The sequence below is a fragment of the Entelurus aequoreus genome, linkage group LG15 (genome assembly GCF_033978785.1).
Source record: "Entelurus aequoreus isolate RoL-2023_Sb linkage group LG15, RoL_Eaeq_v1.1, whole genome shotgun sequence".
NCBI lineage: Eukaryota > Metazoa > Chordata > Actinopteri > Syngnathiformes > Syngnathidae > Entelurus > Entelurus aequoreus.
Window position 1 is genome coordinate 48,597,734 of NC_084745.1, and position 25,747 is coordinate 48,623,480.

Genomic DNA, 25,747 nt, shown 5'->3' on the forward strand with positions numbered 1-25,747 from the left:
CCCGGAGGAAGGACTCCTCACATTTTCCATTGTTTACAATGCAGCGAGAGAGATTTGGACTGAGAAAGCGACGATTACCCCATTAACTTGAGCGAGTATGAAAGATTCATGGATGAGGAAAGTGAGAGTGAAGGACTACAGTGCAGTACAGGACGTATCTTTTTTCGCTCTGACCGTAACTTAGGTACAAGGGTTCATTGGATTCCACACTTTCTCCTTTTTCTATTGTGGATCACGGATTTGTGATTCGCAAAATGGACATTCACAGTGACTTTTATCCCCACGACAATACATCGGCGAAGCTCTTTATCTACGGAGCTAACGTGATAGCATCGGGCTCAAATGCAGATAGAAACAAAATAAATAAACCCCTGACTGGAAGGATAGACAGAAGATCAACAATACTATTAAACCATGGACATGTAAATACACGGTTAATAATTCCCAGCTTGGCGAAGCTTAACAATGCTGTTGCTAACGACGCCATTGAAGCTAACTTAGCAACGGGACTCACAGAGCTATGATAAAAACATTAGCACTCCACCTACACCAGCCAGCCCTCATCTGCTCATCAACACCCGTGCTCACCTGCGTTCCAGCGATAGACGGAAGGACGAAGGACTTCACCCGATCATCCGTGCGGTCGGCGGCTAGCGTCGGCTAGAGCGTCTGCTATCCAAGTCAAAGTCCTCCTGGTTGTGTTGCTGCAGCCAGCCGCTAATACACCGATCCCACCTACAGCTTTCTTCTTTGCAGTCTTCATTGTTCATTAAACAAATTGCAAAAGATTCACCAACACAAATGTCCAGAATACTGTGGAATTTGAGATGAAAACAGAGCTTTTTGTATTGGATACAATGGTGTCCGAATACTTCCGTTTCAACCATTGACGTCACGCGCATACGTCATCATACATAGACGTTTTCAACCGGAAGTTTTGCGGGAAATTTAAAATGGCACTTTATAAGTTAACCCGGCCGTATTGGCATGTGTTGCAATGTTAAGATTCCATCATTGATATATAAACTATCAGACTGTGTGGTCAGTAGTAGTGGCTTTCAGTAGGCCTTTAACGATTTGTCATCTATCATTGATATTGGTACTCAATATTGAAACTTTTTGGTTATTTGTGTTTCATGCTTAAAATTGCTGTGTTTGGCACATTTAATTTCACTTGGGCCCACGGAGGCCGACAGTTTCAGGCACCCACGTTCTCGATAAATCTGTCCTTTTATGGCTTGTACCGTGTGATGTACTCTACGTTAAGGGTAGTCAGGCCACTGTTGGCAGGGGTGGTAAGAAATCCAAATTATATGTGTGAGGGTTGGCTGTCGACCACAAAAGTCAGAGTGAAAAGTTCAGACTTGTGTGGGTCAACCATAACCGCACACTAATTACAATGTTGTTTCTGTGTCGTGCACACCGTCAACGAGTGGCTAGCATGATCTTGTCCAAACTATACATCCGTGTTCACTTTCTTTGGATCACTTCCCCTTGGTTCTTTGTCATCAGAGCAAAGCTTACCAGAATGATCCGTCTCCTTGACTTTCCCATATCCAAAAGCTCTATATGTGAACACTATGCTCCAAACAGGTTTACATTTGAATCCAGGAATGACTCTCTCTTTCCCTCTTTTTTTTGTCTCCCATCATATTTCCAGGGAATGACTTGTTCCTGGTCGCGGTCCATGAACTTGGCCACGCGCTGGGACTGGAACACTCCAACGACCCCACGGCCATCATGGCTCCTTTCTACCAGTACATGGACACTGAGAACTTCAAACTACCTCTGGACGACCTGCAGGGTATCCAGAAGATTTATGGTGAGTCCAGATCTTTGATAGCAATACTTAACCCTACACAGGGTCCACATAGCAGAACATACAAAAAAAAAGTACTAATTACTATAGTATACACACCCCAAAACCAGTGAAGTTGCCACGTTGTGTAAATGGTAAATAAAAACAGAAAACAATGATTTGCAAATCCTTTTCAACTTATATTCAATTGAATGGACTGCAAAGACAAGATACTTAACGTTCGAACTGGAAAACTTTATTTTTTGCAAAGATTAGCTCATTTGGAATTTGATGCCTGCAACATGTTTCAAAAAAGTGGCAAAAAAGCCTGATAAAGTTGAGGAATGCTCATCAAACACTTATTTGGAACATCCCACAGGTGAACAGGCTAATTGGGAACAGGTGGGTGCCATGATTGGGTATAAAAGCAGCTTCCGTGAAATGCTCAGTCATTCACAAACAAGGACGGGGCGAGGGTCACCACTTTGTCAACAAATGCGTGAGCAAATTGTTGAACAGTTTAAGAACAACATTTCTCAACCAGCTATTGCAAGGAATTTGGGGATTTCACCATCTACGGTCCGTAATATCATCAAAAGGTTCAGAGAATCTGGAGAAATCACTGCACACAAGCGATGATATTACAAAACCTTCGATCCCTCAGGCGGTACGGCATCAAAAAGCGACATCAGTATGTAAAGGATATCACCACGTGGGCTCAAGAACACTTCAGAAAACCACTGTCAGTAACTACAGTTTGTCGCTACATCTGTAAGTGCAAGTTAAAACTCTACTATGCAAAGTGAAAGCCATTTATCAACAACACCCAGAAACGCCGCCGGCTTCGCTGGGCCCCAGCTCATCTAAGATGGACTGATGCAAAGCGGAAAAGTGTTCTGTGGTCTGAAGAGGAAAAGAACCATCTGGATTGTTATAGGCACAAAGCTCAAAAGCCAGCATGTGTGATGGTATGGGGGTGTATTAGTGCCCAAGGCATGGGTAACTTACACATCTGTGAAGGCACCATTAATGCTGAAAGGTTTTGGAGCAACATATGTTGCCATCCAAGCAACGTTATCATGGACGCCCCTGCTTATTTCAGCAAGACAATGCCAAGCCACGTGTTACAACAGCGTGGCTTCATAGTTAAAGAGTGCGGGTACTAGACTGGCTTGCCTGTAGTCCAGACCTGTCTCCCATTGAAATTGTGTGGCGCATTATGAAGCCTAAAATACCACAACAGAGACCCCCGGACTGTTGAACAACTTAACCTGTACAACAAGCAAGAATGGGAAAGAATTCCACCTGAGAAGCTTAAAAAGTTGGTCTCCTCAGTTCCCAAACGTTTACTGAGTGTTGTTAAAAGGAAAGGCCATGTAACACAGTGGTGAACATGCCCCTGTGACAACTTTTTTGCAATGTGTTGCTGCCATTAAATTCTAAGTTACTAATTATTTGAAAAGAAAAAAAAATGTTCTCAGTTCGAACGTTAAATATCTTGTCATTGCAGTCTATTCAATTGAATATAAGTTGAAAAGGATTTGCAAATCATTGTATTCTGTTTTTATTTACCATTTACACAACTTGCCAAATTCACAGGTTTTGGGTTTTGTACATTAAACAGTATATATTTTTTAAAGCTTTCATAGCTTAAACATTGTAATCAACTTCAGCTAATCAAAACTATGAAGTTTTTACATGTTCATGCCATTTTTTATCCTAATAGTGCATCATCTATTTTAACAAGGAACAAACAGTATAAATACTAAAGTGTATTGATATTTGTATTTGTCAGCAACTTTATACAACATTATTCAGCATGCGTCTTTAATATGATTTTCTTTTTGTATCAGAAAGTCACACATAAGCTATTTGGGACTGAAACAAGTCCAAGTCAAAGCTTGACTTTTTAATTCACCCTATCAAAAAAATCTTAGTGTTTTTTTGTATTTGTTTATATATTTTTTTAACATTTCCTTGCAATTTTGTTGTTGTAATGAGGCATATGGATGTCTCAAAATCAATTTTCTATCGCCATAAGAAATACACAGCATTCCTTTACCTCACCACCAACTTGGCTGATATACACTATATTGGCAAAAGTATTAGGCCACCCATCCAAATGATGAGAATCAGGTGTCCTAATCACTTGGCCCGGTGTATCAATTCAAGCACTTAGGCATGGAAACTGTTTCTAGAAACATTTGTGAAAGAATGGGCCAGCGTAGAACTGTCATAGGATGCCACCTGTGCAACAAATCCAGTTGTGAAATTTATTTGCTCCTAAATAATCCAAAGTCAACTTTATAATAAGAAAAGTGAAGAGTTTGGGAACAACAGCAAGTCAGCCACCAAGTGGTAGGCCACGTAAACTGACAGAGAGGGGTCGGCAGATGCTGAAGCGCATAGTGCAAAGACTTTCTGCACAGTCAGTTGCTACAGAGCTCCAAACTTCATGTGACCTTCCAATTAGCCCACGTACAGTACGCAGAGAGCTTCACGGAATGGGTTTCCATGGCCGAGCAGCTGCATCTAAGCCATACATCACCAAGTCCAATGCAAAGCGTGGGATGCAGTGGTGTAAAGCGCATCACCACTGGACTCTAGAGCAGTGGAGACGCCTTCTCTGGACTGATGAATCACGCTTTTCCATCTGGCAATCTGATGGACCAGTCTGGGTTTGGAGGTTGCCAGGAGAACGCTACATTTCGGACTGCATTTGAAATTGGTGGAGGAGGAATTATGGTGTGGGGTTGGTTTTTCAGGAGTTAGGCTTGGCCCCTTAGTTCCAGTGAAAGGAACTTTGAATGCTCCAGGATACCAAAACATTTTTGGACAATTCCATGGGAACAAGACTCCGAGGTACTTGAACTCCTCCACTTGGGGCAGGGTCTCCTCCCCAACTCCACCCTTTCCCGGGCGAGAACCATGGACTCAGACTTGGAGGTGCTGATTCCCATCCCAGTCGCTTCAGACTCAGCTGCGAACCGATCCAGTGAGAGCTGAAGATCCTGGCCAGATGAAGCCATCAGGACCACGTCATCTGCAAAAAGCAGAGACCTAATCCTGCAGCCACCAAACCAGATCCCCTCAACACCCTGACTGTGCCTAGAAATTCTGTCCATAAAAGTTATGAACCGAATCGGTGACAAAGTACAGCCTTGGCGGAGTCCAACACTGGATTCGTCTTATTTGGAGATTTTCTGAGATGTGCCATTTAGATGTTTGTTGTCATCTCGTGCTCAGTTCGTCATCCAAGTTGGTGGGACGAGACTGAGTTGTTCCTCATAGATGTTGAGACTGTAGACCAGTTACACTCCACTGAAATGACAGCGGCTTGTCACACGAATGGCTGCACACACACACAAAAGAACCTGCCATCTGTTTACATGACCAGGGTACGTACCTTTGGGAGTGACAGACCTGGGCAAGCGATCAAATCTCTCCTCATCCCTCTTGTGTTCTGACTTCTCTTCATCCAGACCCTCCCTTGTTCTTGAGTTGAAGGGCAGGACAAGTGACAGCAGCTTCTCTCAGAGCTATCTTTCTCTATTCCCTCAGCCATTGGCCCCTTTCCCTTTCCCACATGGCAGCGTTCCATGTAGAATCTAAATAAGGTCAGTGGCGGGACCTCCAGAGATGGGATCAATGCGAAGTACTGCAGAAGGTTGAGCAGGAAAAGGAGTGTATGGTGGATGTCTTGACTCTGCAGGCCAAAGTGGCCTCAATCGGATGTTTTCCAGCTGACTGTTTACACTGCAAGTAACATGTGATGTTTGTCCGACTCCAGTGTAAACGCGCACAGCCCCCAATGTGGTCCCGACGTGGTCCCAACGTGGCCCCAATGCGGCCTCGACGTCACTCGCATGCGCACTTCGATAAAGTGACAACAAAGGAAGGTGACCGAGAGGAAGTCGCTACTACTACAAAATAAAATAAAAGTCGCAACGCCCTAAAAGTGAGTGTTTTTTTACGTGAAAGTAAATAAAACGAATATAATGTGTGAATGGTTGTATGAAGTTACCGTATCCTTTCATTTTCTCAAAACTTGACGTGTGTATATTGTACATATTACATAATGTTATGAAGGTGTCTGTGACTACATTATATATATATATACTTGCAGTGTGTATATTGTACATATTACATAATGTTATGAAGGTGTCTGTGACTACATTATATATATATATACTTGCAGTGTGTATATTGTACATATTACATAATGTTATGAAGGTGTCTGTGACTACATTATATATATACTTGCAGTGTGTATATTGTACATATTACATAATGTTATGATGGTGTCTGTTACTACATTATATATATATATACTTGCAGTATGTATATTGTACATATTACCGTACATACGGTTATGAAGGTGTCACTACATTATATATATATTTGGAACATGTATATTGTACATATTACATATTGTTATGAAGGTGTATGTTACTACATTATATATACAGTATATATATATATATATATATATATATATATATATATATATATATATATATATATATATATATATATATATATATATATATATATTATATATGTGTATATATATATATTATATATATATATATGTATATATACATATATATATTATATATATACTTGCAGTGTGTATATTGTACATATTACATATTGTTATTAAGGTGTCAGTTACTACATTATATATATGCTTGCAGTGTGTATATTGTACATATTACATATTATAATGAAGGTGTCTGTTACTACATTATATATATACTTGCAGTGTGTATATTGTACATATTACATATTATAATGAAGGTGTCTGTTACTACATTATATATATACTTGCAGTGTGTATATTGTACATATTACATATTATAATGAAGGTGTCTGTTACTACATTATATATATACTTGCAGTGTGTATATTGTACATATTACATATTGTTATGAAGGTGTCTGTTACTACATTATATATATACTTGAAGTGTGTATATTGTACATATTACATATTGTTATGAAGGTGTATGTTACTACATTATATATATACTTGCAGTGTGTATATTGTACATATTACATATTGTTATGAAGGTGTATGTTACTACATTATATATATACTTGCAGTGTGTATATTGTACATATTACATATGTTATGAAGGTGTCTGTTACTACATTATATATATACTTGCAGTGTGTATATTGTACATATTACATATTGTTATGAAGGTGTATGTTACTACATTATATATATACTTGCAGTGTGTATATTGTACATATTGTTATGAAGGTGTCTGTTACTACATTATATATATATATATACTTGCAGTGTGTATATTGTACATATTACATATTGTTATGAAGGTGCCTGTTACTACATTATATATATACTTGCAGTGTGTATATTGTACATATTACATATTGTTATGAAGGTGTCTGTTACTACATTATATATATACTTGCAGTGTGTATATTGTACATATTACATATTGTTATGAAGGTGTCTGTTACTACATTATATATATACTTGCAGTGTGTATATTGTACATATTACATAATGTTATGAAAGTGTCCGTTACAACATTATATATATATTTGCAGTGCTGATGGAGGGTTTTCAAGTTGTTTAGAGGACTTTGAAGGCTACAATGGTGACTAATTTGCCACATTTTTGAAGCGTTTTTTTTTATCATCTTTAAAATCCTCCCAAAGAAGACATGTGTGTTCTTGTCTCTCATAATGATTGTGAATGATAGGCAAATTTCACTTGAGGGCAACAAAAATCAGATGTGGTGTGCAGTGTTTAACGGGCCCATAAAGAGTGCAAGGTAGTCTTTTGTGGACTTCAATGGGCAGTCAGTGGAACACAGGTTGGCAGGGGATATTTAACTCAATTGTTTTAAAGGCCACATTTCCAGAATGCTCCAAGCCTTTGGTATTAGTTTTATTTTGTGTATTCCGGAGAACCAGCGTCCTCTCTGGTTGACATTTGATTTTGCTCTATTCATATTGTCAGAGTCACAGGAGTTCTCTGCTGTTTTTTGAAATACCTTCTGCAAAAAAAACTAGTCATAACTCAGCGTTGTAGTTTTTTTTTTTTTAAGAACCTTAAACAAAAAGGTTCTGAGTCTCCTGTAAGTTTTTTGGACTGAACTCACGGGCCACCAGTCAAATAGCATAAATGATGAAGACGAGAAGACCTCAAATGGAACCTTGAGGAACACTACTAGTAAGAACAGGGTTTTTCCTGGCTCAAATTGAGGCAGAGGTGGTACAATCCTGACTAGAGATGTCCGATAATGGCTTTTTTTGCCGATATTCCGATATTGTCCAACTCTTAATTACCGATTCCGATATCAACCGATACCGATATATACAGTCGTGGAATTAACACATTATTATGCCTAATTGTGTTGTGATGCCCCGCTGGATGCATTAAACAATGTAACAAGGTTTTCCAAAATAAATCAACTCAAGTTATGGAAAAACAGTGAGCATGAGGAGGTTGAGGTGGGGGGTGTGTATATTGTAGCGTCTCGGAAGAGTTAGTGCTGCAAGGGGTTCTGGGTATTTGTTCTGTTGTGTTACGGTGCGGATGTTCTCCCGAAATGTGTTTGTCATTCTTGTTTAGTGTGGGTTCACAGTGTGGCGCATATTTGTAACAGTGTTAAAGTTGTTTATACGGGCACCCTCAGTGTGACCTGTATGGCTGTTGACCAAGTATGCCTTGCATTCACTTGTGCGTGTGAAAAGCCGTAGATATTATGTGACTGGGCCGGCACGCAAAGGCAGTGCCTTTAAGGTTGGTTGGCGCTTTGTACTTCTCCCTACGTCCGTGTACCACTCCGTACAGCGGCGTTTTAGTCATAAATTTTACTCTATGAAACCAATACCAATAATTTCCGATATTACATTTTAAAGCATTTATCGGCCGATGATATCGGCTGTCAGTTATTATCGGACATCTCTAATCCTGACCATGCGCCGGAATTTTTACGGAATTTTTTTTTAGTTTTTTCAATTTATAGTACCGTGTTTCCCATAAACTGCCAAGATACCTGTGGCGGTGGGGGCGTGGCTATGGGCGTGGTCACCATGACATCTTTGAGTAATTTGCATAATTTACTACAATGATATGATTTTCTCTAAAAAGGCTCAAAAAATGTATACTTACTAATTAATAATAACAGTTTTGTTTTAAACGTCCGTCCATCCATCCATCCATCCATTTTACAATATAATTACAACACTTTATGTACATATTTATATACAGATTTGAACAATAAATTATTCACTGAAATATATTTATTAATTGTGGTTCTTACAAAAAATATATCTTATAAAATATAAAAGCTAAAATGTCTCTTAAAGCTCTGCCCCTTTAATTAGTGCATACTAAATAATTTAACTTTAGCCTACTACTACAACCATATTATTTACCAGCAACATAAAGTGAAACAGAGGCAGAGGTGTCCTGCCACAGTCAGTAACAAATAAACAGAAAACAGTAGTGGTCAAATACAAATAAGGCAACAAGAGAAGTATCCTACACTTCTCTTTTGTAAAGTAAATCTGAACAGCCTACATGGGCATCTACATCAACTATATGATTTGCCAGAGAAGCTGGACAGGACAAAAAAATATATATATTTTTTTTTTAATTTGTGGCGGACGTAATTCTTTCGTGGCAAATAAATGAATGTGTGGGAAACACTGTAGTAATATGCTGTAAAGAACACTGTAACATTTATTGTCATTTTTATTAATTTGATGGGTAGTTTGCTGTAAAATCCTAAGTCAAGTAGATATTTAAGTATTTATTTGTATTTAGACAAAAAATACTTGGAAAGTATGATAATATACTGTAATATTTTGTTGCAATATTGGATACTATTAAAGTTTAAAAGGTATGCAATTTCAAGCAGTACATACATTTTTTCTGTCAAAGTGAAAAAAATCCATTACATTTAGTGAGAAAACATGAAGTACTTTATTGACACATATCATTTCCAGGTGTTTGGGGGCCAGATAAAACGATGTGGTGGGCCAGATCTGGCCCCCGGGCCTTGTGTTTGACAGCCGTGGCCTAAGCGCTTGCATAAGAGAATGATGAGCTCATAGCTTGTGTGGCGGGGCCACTTTTGCTTGAAACACTCATATATGATGTTTGAAGCAGCTTTCAAGCGCTCTGTGGACAAAAATGTCATGGGGCCACTGTTTCACCAGGACTCTTGACGTTCCTCCTCGCGTTCCTTACATGCTTGTAATGCTTTCTTTTAGTTGACCTTGTGCCAGTCAATCTGTACTGTCATGAGACTCTACCTGATCCTATGCAAACTTCTAATAAATTCTTCAATCAATCGATCTATTATAATTAGTCAGAAAAGATTGAAAACGAAGCTAACACTACCAGCTGTGTTCACTTACCAGAGACACAATGTTCACAGCACAGTCTGGAGTGTTCTGTAGGAGTCCAGTGATCCCTCCGTATCATGCTCCGTACGGCAGAATTCCACTTGTTACGGCGGTCAACGTTATGCACCAAGTAGCGAGGAACAACACGATTCAATCGGTTTCTTCTCCGGTAGTTGCTTCAGGTCTTTCCGGTGCACTGATGTCGATACAGTGCCTCTATAGTGGCGCAACGCTGCAACTGCAGTTAAAATACGTAGCTGCCGCAGAGGGACATCAATCGCTCTGGTTGGGGGCGGTACAAAATTAGCTGGAGGCAGCCGCCACGCAATTTTGAACGCAGGAAAAACCCTGAAGAAGTTGAACAAATGACTACGTACCCTTTGTTACATAAATTACGTAATGAACAATAACTGGCAAAATGGAGAAGACTTAAAGGGACAAAATGTTCACAGCACAGTCTGGAGTGTTCTGTAGGAGTCCAGTGATCCCTCCGTATCATGCTCCGTACGGCAGAATTCCACTTGTTACGGCGGTCAACGTTATGCACCAAGTAGCGGGGAACAACACGATTCAATCGGTTTCTTCTCCGGTAGTTGCTTCAGGTCTTTCCGGTGCACTGATGTCGATACAGTGCCTTTATAGTGGCGCAACGCTGCAACTGCAGTTAAAATACGTAGCTGCCGCAGAGGGACATCAATCGCTCTGGTTGGGGGCTGTACAAAATTAGCTGTAGGCAGCCGCCACGCAATTTTGAACGCAGGAAAAACCCTGAAGAAGTTGAACAAATGACTACTGACCCTTAGCTACATAAATTAGGTAACGGACAATAACTGGCTAAATGGAGAGGACATATAGGGACAACATGTTCACAGCACAGTCTGGAGTGTTCTGTAGGAGTCCAGTGATCCCTTCGTATCATGCTCCGTATGGCAGAAATCCAATTGTTACGGCGGTCAACGTTATGCACCAAGTAGCGGGAAACAACACGATTCCATCTGTTTCTTCTTCGGTAGTTGCGTCAGGTCTTTCCGGTGCATTGATGTCGATACAGTGCCTTTATAGTGGCGCAACGCTGCAACTGCAGTAAAAATACATAGCTGCCGCAGAGGGACATCGATCGCTCTGGTTGGGGGCGGCACAAAATTAGCTGGAGGCAGCCACCACGCAATTTTGAACGCAGGAAAAACCCTGAAGAAGTTGAACAAATGACTACTGACCCTTAGTTACATAAATTAGGTAACGAACAATAACTGGCTAAATGGAGAGGACATATAGGGACAAAATGTTCACAGCACAGTCTGGAGTGTTCTGTAGGAGTCCAGTGATCCCTTCGTATCATGCTCCGTATGGCAGAAATCCACTTGTTACGGCAGTCAACGTTATGCACCAACTAGCGGGAAAAACACGATTTGATCTGTTTCTTCTTCGGTAGTTGCTTCAGGTCGTTCCGGTGCACTGATGTCGATACAGTGCCTTTATAGTGGCGCAATGCTGCATGCAGTTAAAATACATAGCTGCCGCAGAGGGACATCAATCGCTCTGGTTGGGGGCGGCACAAAATTAGCTAGAGGCAGCCACCATGCAATTTTGAACGCAGGAAAAACCCTGAAAAAGTTGAATAAATGACCCTTTGTTACATAAATCACTTTACGAACAATAGTTGTCAAAATGGAGAGGACTTAAAGGGTTGCTTTGAGGAACACCTCAGTTACGTAAATCACAAGTTTAGACCCAAGCGTTCTATGTTTGCTCGCTAGGTTAAAATGTCAATGCATGGATCTGCCAAGGTTTGTCTCCGAATCTTTGAACTGTCATCATCGGCGGTCACTCGAAACGAGTATGACGATCCTCCTGGTAGGTATGTATCCCTTTATGGAGGATGCCTGTGCGTGGTTTAGTTTAACGTGGGTAGACTGGTGCACAGACAGTCACCACACGATCCTTGACAGAATCGGGTCAGGGTCCAGTGGCATGGAGTCCAAGACGACAGGGGACCCTTTTCATGCTGCAGCCTTCCACCGCCTTCGCAGCCGTTGTGGTGGTTCTTAAATTTACCGTCTTCCGCCTGCTCCGCCGTTGAGGTCTTCACCGTATCCCTGGCTAGGGGGCAGTCAGGTACTAAGCCTTTGCCAAGTAGTAAAAGGGTTAACCTCCTAGTGCCCCAAGACCCCATAGAGGAGCCTCCACTGCCGGATGCACTTTAACGTCATGCCCAGGACACCTTTGAACCGTACTCGGGGGCCGGTATGGTGTCATTACCCACGTTGAATAGCCATGCTGGAAGGCGTTAAAGTTGCTCTTTTCCTCCTCCACATCGGGGTGTCTAAATGTTTTCCATTGAACTATTGAATGATGCCAGGGGCCTTTGATACATTTAGTCCATGCCATTAAGATCCTTGTGGTCTGACTTGCATTATGATTGTCCGTGAAAAATGCAGCCCACTATGTTAAAAGGTCCCTTGACTCCCGTTCTTGCTCCTTTTACCACCACTACCAATAACTCTTCCCATGCAAAGTGTGGCGTAGAATTAGCAGACTTTCAAGCTTCAATGACTTCCTCCCCCTAAGCTGTCGTGTAATCCACTTGTAACGTAATGTGGAGCACATTTCAATACAGCATTGGATCGGATGTCATTGACAGAACCGAGTGCGATTAAGGCTGAGGAACTTTTGTCACAACGTTGTGGCCCCTGGGTTGGCATTCGTTTTTTTTCAACAGGAACAATACCGCCACTGTCCATAACCCTGACAAAGATCACATTAAGAGTGGCCTGGTTGTGTTTAACACAGTTTCTCGGAGTCGTCGTTTTAATTTACAGAAAAAATACCTCCTTCAGGCTCCTTGTGTGCTAATTGGGTTCTGTTTATTTTTGTTTGGCTGCCATGAGCGACTTATATTCATTTGCTACACTCACTAGCAGCTCTGTGTTATCTTGATCACGAGCAAGTGGGCCTCCAGACGCATGGTAGTCAGTCTTGGATTGAGATCAAATCTGGATCAAATATATCCATCTTGCACAATTATTTCATCACTATGTGCTGGGAATGTAACGATTATCGTTATTATGTGGCATGCGGCTCTTTAGTGCCGCCCTAGTGGCTCCCTGGAGCTTTTTCGAAAATGTAAAAAAAGATGAGGGAAAACATTTATTTTTCGTTTTAATATGGTTTTTGTAGGGCAGGTGTCGGCAACCCAAAATGTTGAAAAAGCTATATTGGATCTAACATAATAGTGAGAGTCCAGTCCATAGTGGATCTAACATAATAGTGAGAGTCCAGTCCATAGTGGATCTAACATAATAGTGAGAGTCCAGTCCATAGTGGATCTAACATAATAGTGAGAGTCCAGTCCATAGTGGTTCTAACATAATATTGTGAGAGTCCAGTCCATAGTGGATCTAACATAATAGTGAGTCCAGTCCACAGTGGATCTAACATAATAGTGAGAGTCCAGTCCATAGTGGATCTAACATAATATTGTGAAAGTCCAGTCCATAGTGGATCTAACATAATAGTGAGAGTCCAGTCCATAGTGGATCTAACATAATAGTGAGAGTCCAGTCCATAGTGGATCTAACATAATAGTGTGAGAGTCCAGTCCATAGTGGATCTAACATAATAGTGAGAGTCCAGTCCATAGTGGATCTAACATAATAGTGAGAGTCCAGTCCATAGTGGGGCCAGCAGGAGACCATCCTGATTGGGAACGAGTCAGCAGCGCAAAGAAGACCTCTAACTGAGCTATCAGATCTTGTTATTGTTCATGTGTCTGATGGCCGAGGGGAAAAAACTGTTCAGGTGGCGGGAGGTGTGGGTCTGGATGGACCGTAGTCTCCTGCCTGAGGAGAAAAAAAGTAAAATGGACCAAATCCGGAGCTGAGGCTAAAATGACTGGTAATAAGTCCGTAGGGTTGGTTGATCTGATGTTTAGTAGCTCTTCGCGGGTATAAGAACATGCGGACACACAATTTACGCACAAATGCAAACAAAACAGAGTACCGAGGCGGCCGTGATCGGCACCACCTTTATGGTCAGAATCTGAATCTGGCATAGCATATCCAATTGAGGCATTAAGCTAGCCTGATAGAACAGTTTTTCTATCAGGCATTGCTTTGTTGCCGTGGAAAATCGCAACATTACCTCGAGGCAGAATGAATACGCTTGAAAGCCGGTCACATGCAACCAGGGTATTCAGTTGTACGTGAATCCGTACTCACCGGTACCGACGGAGTTCGGTGGATACTTGCCTGGATTTGAGCCGTTCATTTGTTGCCAGCTCCTGCTTTTTGTTGTCCAGCTGACTGCGATCCCTCCCTGTGCTTACATAACCGCGGAGAGATTTGCCGTCCCTAATCTGGGATGTATTTCACTGGGTTTAACTCTGTCACTGCAAGGAATCCCCCTAGTGTAAAGACCAGCTGATCAGTTGGGCGGACTGACGGGTGTCTGCGCTCCGTTTTAATCCGCTGATCAGCCTGTCATTCAATTAGTTGCATGCATCATCTGCCTTTGTTGGCGTCCCTCTGACAATTGCTCTTTCACTTCCTTTAAGCAGCTTTGCATTCACTCTCTCGAATAATAATGGGAGTCATTAAAGCGTTCTACATTCCCTTTGAGTGTGTATAGGCAATTACTCATGTTTTATGACTCGGGGGGTGAAGCTGGGGTGACTTGTCACATTTGCATCTTCCATATTCTATTCATCTCGTCCTACAAGTCTTGGACCCAATCAACACATGGCAAGTCATATCCTCGTTTCCCCCGTCGCCTGCTATGTTATCCGCGTGGCGTCATGTGCTCAATTATTTATACGTGCAACCCACTCATGTTCCCTCTTTCTACCTCTCTCGCTCTACTCCCCAGATTTATCTTCCTCAGCGCTCATGTTAGTCATGAATGTTAAATGATGCCAAGGCTCTGACTCCAGTTTTGGAAGAATCTTGTTCTTATATATAGCTACGTTTAGTTGGCTTTTTCCCCAAATTGTGTTTATGGTTTTGCCAGTCTGTAGCGTATCCATTGGGATTGTTTCCTTTACCTAAACTGGAACCGTCGTTGTGGGTAATGTGGCAAAGTATTTCTTTCATCCACCCTTCAAGGTCTGAAGTCTGGCGAGTCATACCGGATATGATGTGATTTCTGTTTCCATATTGGCAATTTTATGTCGTGGTACGTTGTCCGGAGGAAGCATTTGATGAGAAACTATGGGCCTGATCTGCTAAAGGTTTGGGTGTATTAAAACTGTGCAAACTTGACAGCACCCGCAAAGCTGACCTACTAGGATTGTGCGCAGAAGATTGCGTTTCTTATGTGAGCAAAATAAGGATCGTAAATCCATTTAACATGTCTTTTTTCATGTATATGCAATATATATATGTATGTATATATATGTATATATGCATATATATATATGCATATATATGTATATATGTATATACGCGTATATATGTTTATACGCATATATATATGCATATATATGTATGTACGCATATATATGTATATACGCGTATATATGTTTATACGCGTATATATGTATATACACGTATATATGTTAATACTCGTATATATGTATATACACGTATATACGTACATATGCGTATATATTTGTATATATGTGTATATATCTGTATATGTATATACATGTATATGTTTATACGCATATATATGTATATACACATATATATGTACATATGCGTATATATTCGTATATATGTATATATGCGTATATATCTGTATATGCGTATATATGTATATATACGTATATACATATATATGTACATACATATATATTTGTATATACATATATATGTATATATACGTATATACATATATATGTATATATACGTATATACATATATATATGTATATATACGTATATACATATATATGTGTATATATACGTATATACATATATATGTTTATATATGTATATACAAATATACCTACATATACGTATACAGTAGATGTATATATACATATATAGACATATACGTGTCTATATATGTATATATATATACATATACGTGTGTATATATGTATATATACATATACATATACGTGTGTATATATGCATATATATATATATATATGTATACATATACGTGTATACATACGTATATTAGAGATGCGCGGTTTGCGGACACAACCGCGGATAAACCGCGGGTCGGGCGGGTGACATGACAAAAAAATAGATTTTAAATCGATTCGGGCGGGTGCCGGTTGAACCAATTCGGAAATATATATACATAGTTAAATGTTGTTACCCACAAACGAAAAACGAGCAGCACTCTTTGAAACATTCAATTATTCTGGAGCTGGAGCTGATGGCGCATCACCGAAAAAGAAAAGGATTGACTTCACAGAATGGGAGGTATGATATGAAATTGTGTGATGTATTATGATGTAAATGTGTTCATGTTCGAAATAAACTAAAAGAAAGAAAGAAAGAAAGAAAGAAAGAAAGGATACACCTGTGCTTGTTGATGAAGTAGATTATTCCTCTACAAACTTCCATCTCGACGGATCAGCAGAGGAAAATCTACTTTCCTTTTGGGGGAAACAAGGACAATCATTCCCACGACTACAACACCTTGCCAAGAGAATCATATGCGTCCCAGCAACGAGTGCCGCAAGTGAGCGCTCCTTCAGCGCAGCAGGGCACATTTTAGAGGCCAGGCGCTCTCGCCTGAATCCTGGCACTGTAGATGCCATTTTAGTGCATAGTGCTAACAAAAAAAAAAAGTAAGTAGACATACGGTTGGATATGTTAAACGAATTAGTCTACGCTACCTAGGCTATAGCAAATAAGACCATGTCTAACCTATATTGACTTCGGTCAGCTGAATAATTGTGATGGTTACGTGTTGTTTGGGCGCACTACAATGCAAAGGAATTAAGGCAAATGCGTTGTTTATTGTCTATTGGAGATATACTACTGTGTGTTAATTATTTGGCCTCGCTTTAAAGTGAAGCGCATCTCCGATTGGCTACAATGTAAGGCCATTTAGCCTGCTTTGTTTGTCGCGACCGTCTATTTTCATTATAATTCAAGTTTGATGATAAAGTGCAGTCTGATGGGTTTGATTTCCCCCCTTCAGCTATTTGCCTTGGCCAATAAGTTGCAGGTAATTTATTATTATTATCTATTTAATTTATTTTTGTTTAAATAGGGATGACATACATATGTTATTGTATAATTTAAGTTTGTGCGCGTGATTGACAGCCTAAGGCTTATGAGGCACTTTTTTTTTCTTTTTTTTCTTTTAACTTAAAAACGTATGAGCCTATGCCTATGCCTACAACATAGGCTATGTGTTTATCTTTATTTTCCTGCCTGTCGTTGACAATGGAGATTGTCTGATATTTTGTCATGGCTGTAGATCAATCAATAAAGGTTCATCTTCACTGTGCACCCCGCCCTCGTCCCTATTTGAGCATTATAACGTTAACAAGTTAATATTCATTGAAATAAATTCAGAACATTTTTTTTACCTAACGAAAATATAGGCCTAGTCTTTCTAAAACATTTTTTTATCTTCTTAAAAGCATCGTTCTGCTTGCTGCAACTGCGCACACCAAGTGTGAGGAACGCACTCCTGATCTGAGGGCATTGGCAACAATAGTCAACACTTTCTTAATGGAAATGACAATAATATTATAATAATGATAAATAATATTATCACGCATTAATATCTCTTAGCCACTAATGCGTGGCACGCATTGAATGTCTCTGCTGCATTGGATCAGTCTCCTTTCTTTAACAGGCAAAAGCTTTTTAACCTCACTAATGCCTTGCATCGTCTATATTAGATATATAACAACGGGTGGGTGGCGGGCGGGTGTGGTTTTGATAAAATGTTAGTTCGGGTGGATGGCGGGTGGATGACGACTTTTGTGATGTGGTTGCAGATGAAATAATTGCCTGTCCGCGCATCTCTAACGTATATATACATATATATATACGTATATACATATATACACCCCGGCCGAGTCATACCAAAGACTATAAAAATGGTACCCATTACCTCCCTGCTTGGCACTCAGCATCAAGGGTTGGAATTTGGGGGTTAAATCACCAAAATGATTCCCGGGCGCGGCCACCGCTGCTGCTCACTGCTCCCCTCACCTCCCAGGGGGTGATCAAGGGGATGGGTCAAATGCAGAGGACAAATTTCACCACACCTCGTGTGTGTGTGACAATCATTGGTACTTTAACGTAACTTAAATATGTATACATTTGTATATATGTATATATGTATATACATATATACTTATATATGTATGCATTCGTATATATGTATATTTGCGTATATATGTATAAATACGTATATATGTATATATGCGTATATATGTATATATGTAAATATGCATATATACATATGTATGTATATATATATACATATATATACATATGTGTGTGTGTGTATATATATATATATATGTGTGTATATACACATTTATATACACATATATATGTATATATATATACATGTGTGCGTGTATATATATGTATGTATATATTTACATGTGTCTGTGTATATATATATATATGTACGTGTGTGTGTGTGTGTGTGTATATGTATGTCGTGATAGAAAATGTAATAGTTTTTGTGCTATGACTTATCTTACCCTTATTTTCATCCTAGGACCCCCTGATAAGATCCAACAGCCCACCAGGCCTTTACCAACGGTGCCCCCTGCTCGCTCCCACCCGCCATCGGACCCACGCAAACCAGACCGACAGACCAGACCTCCAAGGCTGCCGCCCGGGGACAGACCATCCCACCCAAATGCCAAACCCAACATCTGCGACGGAAGCTTCAACACCTTGGCCATACTAAGGAGAGAGATGTTTGTCTTTAAGGTAAGCAAATATAGTAAAGATGTCAATGATTATTACTCACTGCAGACTTCATGAGAGCCAACAAACATAATAAAACATCACTTACTGTACAATGTCTGCTGTCATTAGGATGCCGACTGCGAGGATGTTCATATATTCCCTTTTATATGAAAAGAAAAAAGGGTGTGGGGTGCGAGGGGGAGTGGGAACCAGGCTTCTTTTCATGTCATTCTGGCCAATTTTGGGTCCTAAATGGCTGTCAAAGTGCACCAACTTGTCGGAATACCTACTCAGACTTCTTCTGTCCAGGTGATCAAATCATTTATGATTTAGAAAAAACTTACAAGGAAGCAGCAAACCACTTGAGGATGTAAACATAGGGACACAGGAAGTGATCACCGCGGTGATATAAACAGTTTGTCTGCGTTAGCGCTTATAATAACAATATCACTAATACTTAGTTAATATTTAAGTAACACAATTTAAATGGAGTATTGTTGGATTGTATGAGTGAAATAGTGGAGCTCGCATTGGCTCTGCTGCAAGAGGACTTATAATTACATGTTTTTAATATTTTGAATGCATTAAAAAAAAATCCATCCGTCCTCATGTCTTTCATAATGATTTGGAACGATAGGCAAAATTCCCAAAAATTGCAGTTCCCCTTTAAGTGTAGTAAGCAATCTTGATATGACCCCTTTAGGTACTAAAAAAATGCAGTTTATTTTCCTTAATGGAGTTGATTATTAGCTGCTAGCCTGTCAGCCGGAGGTCTAAAAATAAATAGTGTCAGCCAGACGGGGTCGGCGTTTTTGATCTGCATTAAAAGGCATCAATCGGCAATGGCCGTCACATACTTTTTTACAAACACCGGCTGATTAAAAGAGTAAAACATGTGTAGCAAGGCACAGATTTCTTATGAGGTTTTGAATGAAAAGGAAAGAAGAAAGCTGATGGAAAGATGAAGATGTGGTAAAATACATAAACAGGCATGTGATTTTTCCGTCTAAAGTCGGAATTCCATCTTTTTTAATCTCCGGGGGAAAAAAAAAATTATCTCCGGTTTTTGGGTTTTTTTTCCGACCCTAAATCAAGATTCAAGACGTAGTTTATATTATGCCGTAGTTGATTGGTCGATATGTTCCTTGTGACCAATCAGGACATCTGTTATGAATGATGACGTTAATAACGTCATCATTCATAATGGTTATTACGGCCATTTTCCATATGTAAACGATGTCGGTTCTCGAGAGAAAGGACGCTTTACGAGTAAAAGAAATTGATAAACATGTCAAAAATAAGATCCGATGGGACTGGATGGAAAGGGAAATCACTGATACTGTTGGGAAGAAGAAAGTTACGACTTTGTTCGGTGATTTTATTCGGAAAATCGATCGTCCCGGAATGGTTTTGTGCACGTGGTGTCATGATAATATTGACTATGGATCACGAGGTTTCAAGGCTTTGGAAGTACATGCGAAACGCCAAAAACATATGAAACAACTTGAAGCAAGGAAAACCAACTTTTCACTAGCTGGTACTTTTGGATGTCAACCGAAAGTGAGCAAACCTTACGGACTTCGTCCTTTGTTTACATGGAGAGGAAAGATCCACCCAAACGACCCACTTCAGTTGCAGACAGGGTTGTTAATAATGAGGTAAGCTAAAAAATATTTGCTTGCGAAATACGTTTGTTTTAAATATTAACCAATCATTGCTTTGCGAAATACAAATGGGTTTTTCTAAAAACAAAAAGCCACGTGAAAATATATTATGAAATTACAGAAATTCAAAGAGTCGCATCATTGATTCCAGTTAACAATTTATTTGAAATAAATTTGCATATAATACTATTTTGTAATATTAAGTTCTTATGTAGTCTGTTGAAACTATTGTCAGTGGTGTAACAATCTTGAAGGTCAATATTTTCACACTTGTTTCATGCAATATGTCAGTGTCCTCACATTATTATTATTTCCTATTTTCAAATATGAGTAAACAATACTAAACATGTTTAATTATTTTCATAAATGTATATCCTATTTTGGCGAAAAGAATGAAATGTTTACATTTGGTATTTTGTTAAATGCATTTGCAAGGAAAGCTCACGTTAGGGCTGGGCTCTCCGAGAAAGCTAATGTGTGAAGTGAACTGAAGTAATGTGGTTTGATTGATTGATTGAGACTTTTATTAGTAGGTTGCACAGTGAAGTACATATTCCGTACAATTGACCACTAAATGGTAACACCCGAATAAGTTTTTCAACTTGTTTAAGTCGGGGTCCACTTAAATTGATTCATGATACAGATATATACTATCATATATACTACATAGAGAGAGAGAGAGAGAGAGAGAGAGAGAGAGAGAGAGAGAGAGAGAGAGAGAGAGAGAGAGAGAGAGAGAGAGAGAGAGAGATCGATCAGAAGGCATAAGAAAAAGAAAAAGTATCTGCATTTGATTGTTTACATTTGATTATTAGCAATCCGGGGAGGGTGTTAGTTTAGGGTTGTAGCTGCCTGGAGGTGAACTTTTATTGCGGTTTTGAAGGAGGATAGAGATGCCCTTTCTTTTATACCTGTTGGGAGCGCATTCCACATTGATGTGGCATAGAAAGAGAATGAGTTAAGACCTTTGTTAGTTCGGAATCTGGGTTTAACGTGGTTAGCGGAGCACCCCCTGGTGTTGTGGTTATGGCGGTCATTTACGTTAAGGAAGTAGTTTGACATGTACTTCGGTATCAGGGAGGTGTAGCGGATTTTATAGACTAGGCTCAGTGCAAGTTGTTTAACTCTGTCCTCCACCTTGAGCCAGCCCACTTTAGAGAAGTGGGTAGGAGTGAGGTGGGATCTGGGGTGGAGGTCTAGAAGTAACCTGACTAGCTTGTTCTGAGATGTTTGGAGTTTAGATTTGAGGGTTTTGGAGGTGCTAGGGTACCAGGAGGTGCATGCGTAATCGAAAAAGGGTTGAACGAGAGTTCCCGCCAGAATCCTCATGGTGCTTTTGTTGACCAGAGAGGAAATTCTGTAGAGAAATCTCGTTCGTTGGTTAACCTTTTTGATTACCTTGGTAATACTGAAGATAATAACACTGATCGATGTGACACCTGTGGATGTGAAATGAACACAAGATGTAAATATTAGTGCCTAAATACTGTTGGGACTGAACCATATACAGTGATTCATTAGGATAATTGGGTTATGTATGTTATATTAATGATGTTTTCATGTCTTTAAACACTAAAATATTTTCTTTGTTAATTTTAGCATGTTAAATTGGTGAAAAACCAGGAGCTTCGGGGGGCGTTGCCCCCCTTGTCCCCCCACCAGGGCACCGCCCTGGACCTTCGTCCCCCAGACCCCCGGAAATGTTTTCAGTCTTTTTCATTGTGGTCAAATCACATGCCTGCATAAATTATAGGAAAAAAAACAGATAATACAAAAATACCCTATTTTCGGACCATAGGGCACACCTATTCAGGTCTATTTTCATACAAAAGGTGCACCGGATTATAGAGCGCATTAAAGGAGTCATATTAATATGATATTTTTCTAAATGTAAAACACTTCCTTGTGCTCTACATAACAGCACTTTGAACAAAATGGATCATTTGGTCAAAAGAACTACTATGTCGCCGCATAAAAAGTTGCATTTTTTCTCGGCTTCTCCCCCGAGCACAAGAGGAAAAAAAACCACGCGAGTCGCCTTAAAGGCCTACTGAAATGAATTTTTTTTATTTAAACGGGGATAGCAGATCTATTCTATGTGTCATACTTGATCATTTCGCGATATTGCCATATTTTTGCTGAAAGGATTTAGTATAGAACAACGACGATAAAGATTGCAACTTTTGGTATCTGATAAAAAAAAGGCTTGCACCTACCGGAAGTAGCGTGACGTAGTCAGTTGAACATATACGCAAAGTTCCCTATTGTTTACAATGATGGCCGCATGAAGTGAGAGAGATTCGGACCGAGAAAGCGACAATTTCCCCATTAATTTGAGCGAGGATGAAAGATTTGTGGATGAGTAAAGTGCAAGTGAAGGACTAGTGGGGAGTTGAAGCTATTCAGATAGGGAAGATGCTGTGAGAGCCGGGGGTGACCTGATATTCAGCTGGGAATGACTACAACAGTAAATAAACACAAGACATATATATACTCTATTAGCCACAACACAACCAGGCTTATATTTAATATGCCACAAATTAATCCTGCATAAAAACACCTGCGTGTTTGTTATGCTAGCTCCTAGCTCCTCTGCTAACTCCTAGCTCCATAGAACACGCCAATACAATTCAAACACCTGATCAACACACACAATCACTCAGCCCAAAAGACAGTTTACCTAACCCAAGGTTCATAAAGCTTATATATTTTTAAAAAGTTACGTACGTGACGCGCACATACGGTCAAGTTATCGAATGTTTAGCAGCCAAGGCTGCATACTCACGGTACCTGATATTCAGCTGGGAATGACTACAACAGTAAATAAACACAAGACATATATATACTCTATTAGCCACAACACAACCAGGCTTATATTTAATATGCCACAAATTAATCCTGCATAATAACACCTGCGTGTTTGTTATGCTAGCTCCTAGCTCCTCTGCTAGCTCCTAGCTCCATAGAACACGCCAATACAATTCAAACACCTGATCAACACACACAATCACTCAGCCCAAAAGACCGTTCACCTAACCCAAGGTTCATAAAGCTTATATATTTTTAAAAAGTTACGTACGTGACGCGCACGTACGGTACGGTACGTGTTATGCTAGCTCCTAGCTCCTCTGCTAGCTCCTAGCTCCATAGAACACGCCAATACAATTCAAACACATGATCAACACACACAATCACTCAGCCCAAAAGACCGTTCACCTAACCCAAGGTTCATAAAGCTTATATATTTTAAAAAAGTTACGTACATACGCAAAAAAAAGCCAAAGCTGCATACTCACAGTAGCACGTCTGCGTCTTTGTCATCCAAATCAAAGTAATCCTGCTAAGAGTCTGTGTTGTCCCAGTTCTCTGCAGGCGTCTGTGTATCCAAATCAAAAGTCCTCCTGGTTAGAGTCTCTGTTATCCGAGTTCTTCCATCTTGACTGCATCTTTCGGGAATGTAAACAAAGAAGCGCCGGCTGTGTACTGTTGTGGCTGACTACGTTCGAAAAATACGTCCATTTCGCACCGACAACTTTCTTCTTTGCTTGCTTGGCTTCCTTCTCCATAATGCAATGAACATGATTGAAACAGATTCACGAACACAGATGTCCAGAATACTGTGGAATTATGAAATGAAAACAGAGCTTTTTCGTATCGGCTTCAATGTGGAAGGCATACCCGTGTTCGCCGGGCTACGTCACGCGCATACGTCATCCGCAGAGGCGTTTCGAACCGGAAGTTTAGCGGCAAATTTAAAATGTCACTTTATAAGTTAACCCGGCCGTATTGGCATGTGTTATAATGTTAAGATTTCATCATTGATGTATAAACTATCAGACTGCGTGGTCGGTAGTAGTGGGTTTCAGTAGGCCTTTAATGCATCTTTGTCCTCGGTCTAAGCTGCCGAGCACGGGAGCACAGCCCCGCGCTGTAAGTAACCAGAGACAAACCTCGGGGCCACGCACAAAGCAGCCCTGTGTTCTCCACACAGAGTGCTTTATCCCAGTGTGTCTGCATTTTGGATGGTTATAAATAGTTGTAATTAGTTCGCTCGGGAGTCTCTTTTCTTACCCGGCCTTTTTTATGGCCCGAGCTAATAAGTCTGACTTTAAACCAGCAATAAGGCTTTAACGACTGAGGGTATCTTCTCGTGACAGCTCTGATTGGGTGATGAAGACCACGGAACTGCACGGCTCTGTTGGTTTTGTAAGAAACACAAAAGGAGGGATGAGAAGAAGCTGACGGCACACGAGGATATGATGTAACATTGTTCTCTTTACAAATTGTACTTTAATGGCCAGTTTTGTACGCCACCATTTTTCAGAAGAAAAGTGTGGATCTCTGGTCACGGGTGCATAGTAAAGTAAACACTCTTAAAGTGCTAGAAAACTCATATCAGCAATGACTTCCGCACTGACAGAACGCGGCCGATCGCTTTGTAGGAAACACTAACGGGTGGAAGTCACTCTTTAAAAATAACATATTTCAAAATAAGAGTCTCTGCATAAAGGCGCATACGCATGGAGCATCCTTAACAAATTAAAGCATCCACAACTAAACAAATGTAAGGAAACACTTTGTAAAAGGTCTCTTTGCCGTGAGGGTTCTCCTGAGTCCGAAAGATCCTCGGTGAGCCCGGTAGACAGTTTGTATACAGTCTTTTTTTTATTTAAACACAACAGTCTGGAATTGCTTTTCAGCAGTCTCTGTTAGGCGTGTCGCTCTCGCTCTCTCCCCAGCTCCCAACTCCAACTCCACCCTTGTGTCTCGTGCCGGCTGCTGCTAATGAAGGCGGCAGGTGATTAGATAACAAGGCCCACCTGGGCCATCCACTCACCTGTCGCTGTCTTCGAGGCCGGTCCTTGCACACCTTGTTCAGCGGCAGGCCCGCAGGCCACGCCCCCCTCCACACACTTATGTTAGTAAGAGTGAGGGCCGGGTCTAACTTTACAGAAGAATCTTGATTCCTATTTAATACGATTCTAGGTCAATTCATAGTTTTCCAGAATCTCTCCACAAATTGTACTTTAATGGTGAGTTTTTGTACGCA

The 25,747-nt window shown here is 40.2% G+C and overlaps 1 protein-coding gene across 2 annotated transcripts in view; it reads left to right on the plus strand.

Moving 5' to 3' along the window:
* Window positions 1-25,747, plus strand: part of LOC133630221 (matrix metalloproteinase-16-like) — a 228,238-nt gene that overhangs the window by 148,221 nt on the left and 54,270 nt on the right. For both annotated transcript variants that reach the window (XM_062021678.1, XM_062021679.1), the window contains 2 exons: window positions 1,661-1,822; window positions 18,837-19,054. In XM_062021678.1, the coding sequence (XP_061877662.1) occupies window positions 1,661-1,822; window positions 18,837-19,054 (380 nt within the window). The remainder of the gene's footprint in view (window positions 1-1,660; window positions 1,823-18,836; window positions 19,055-25,747) is intronic.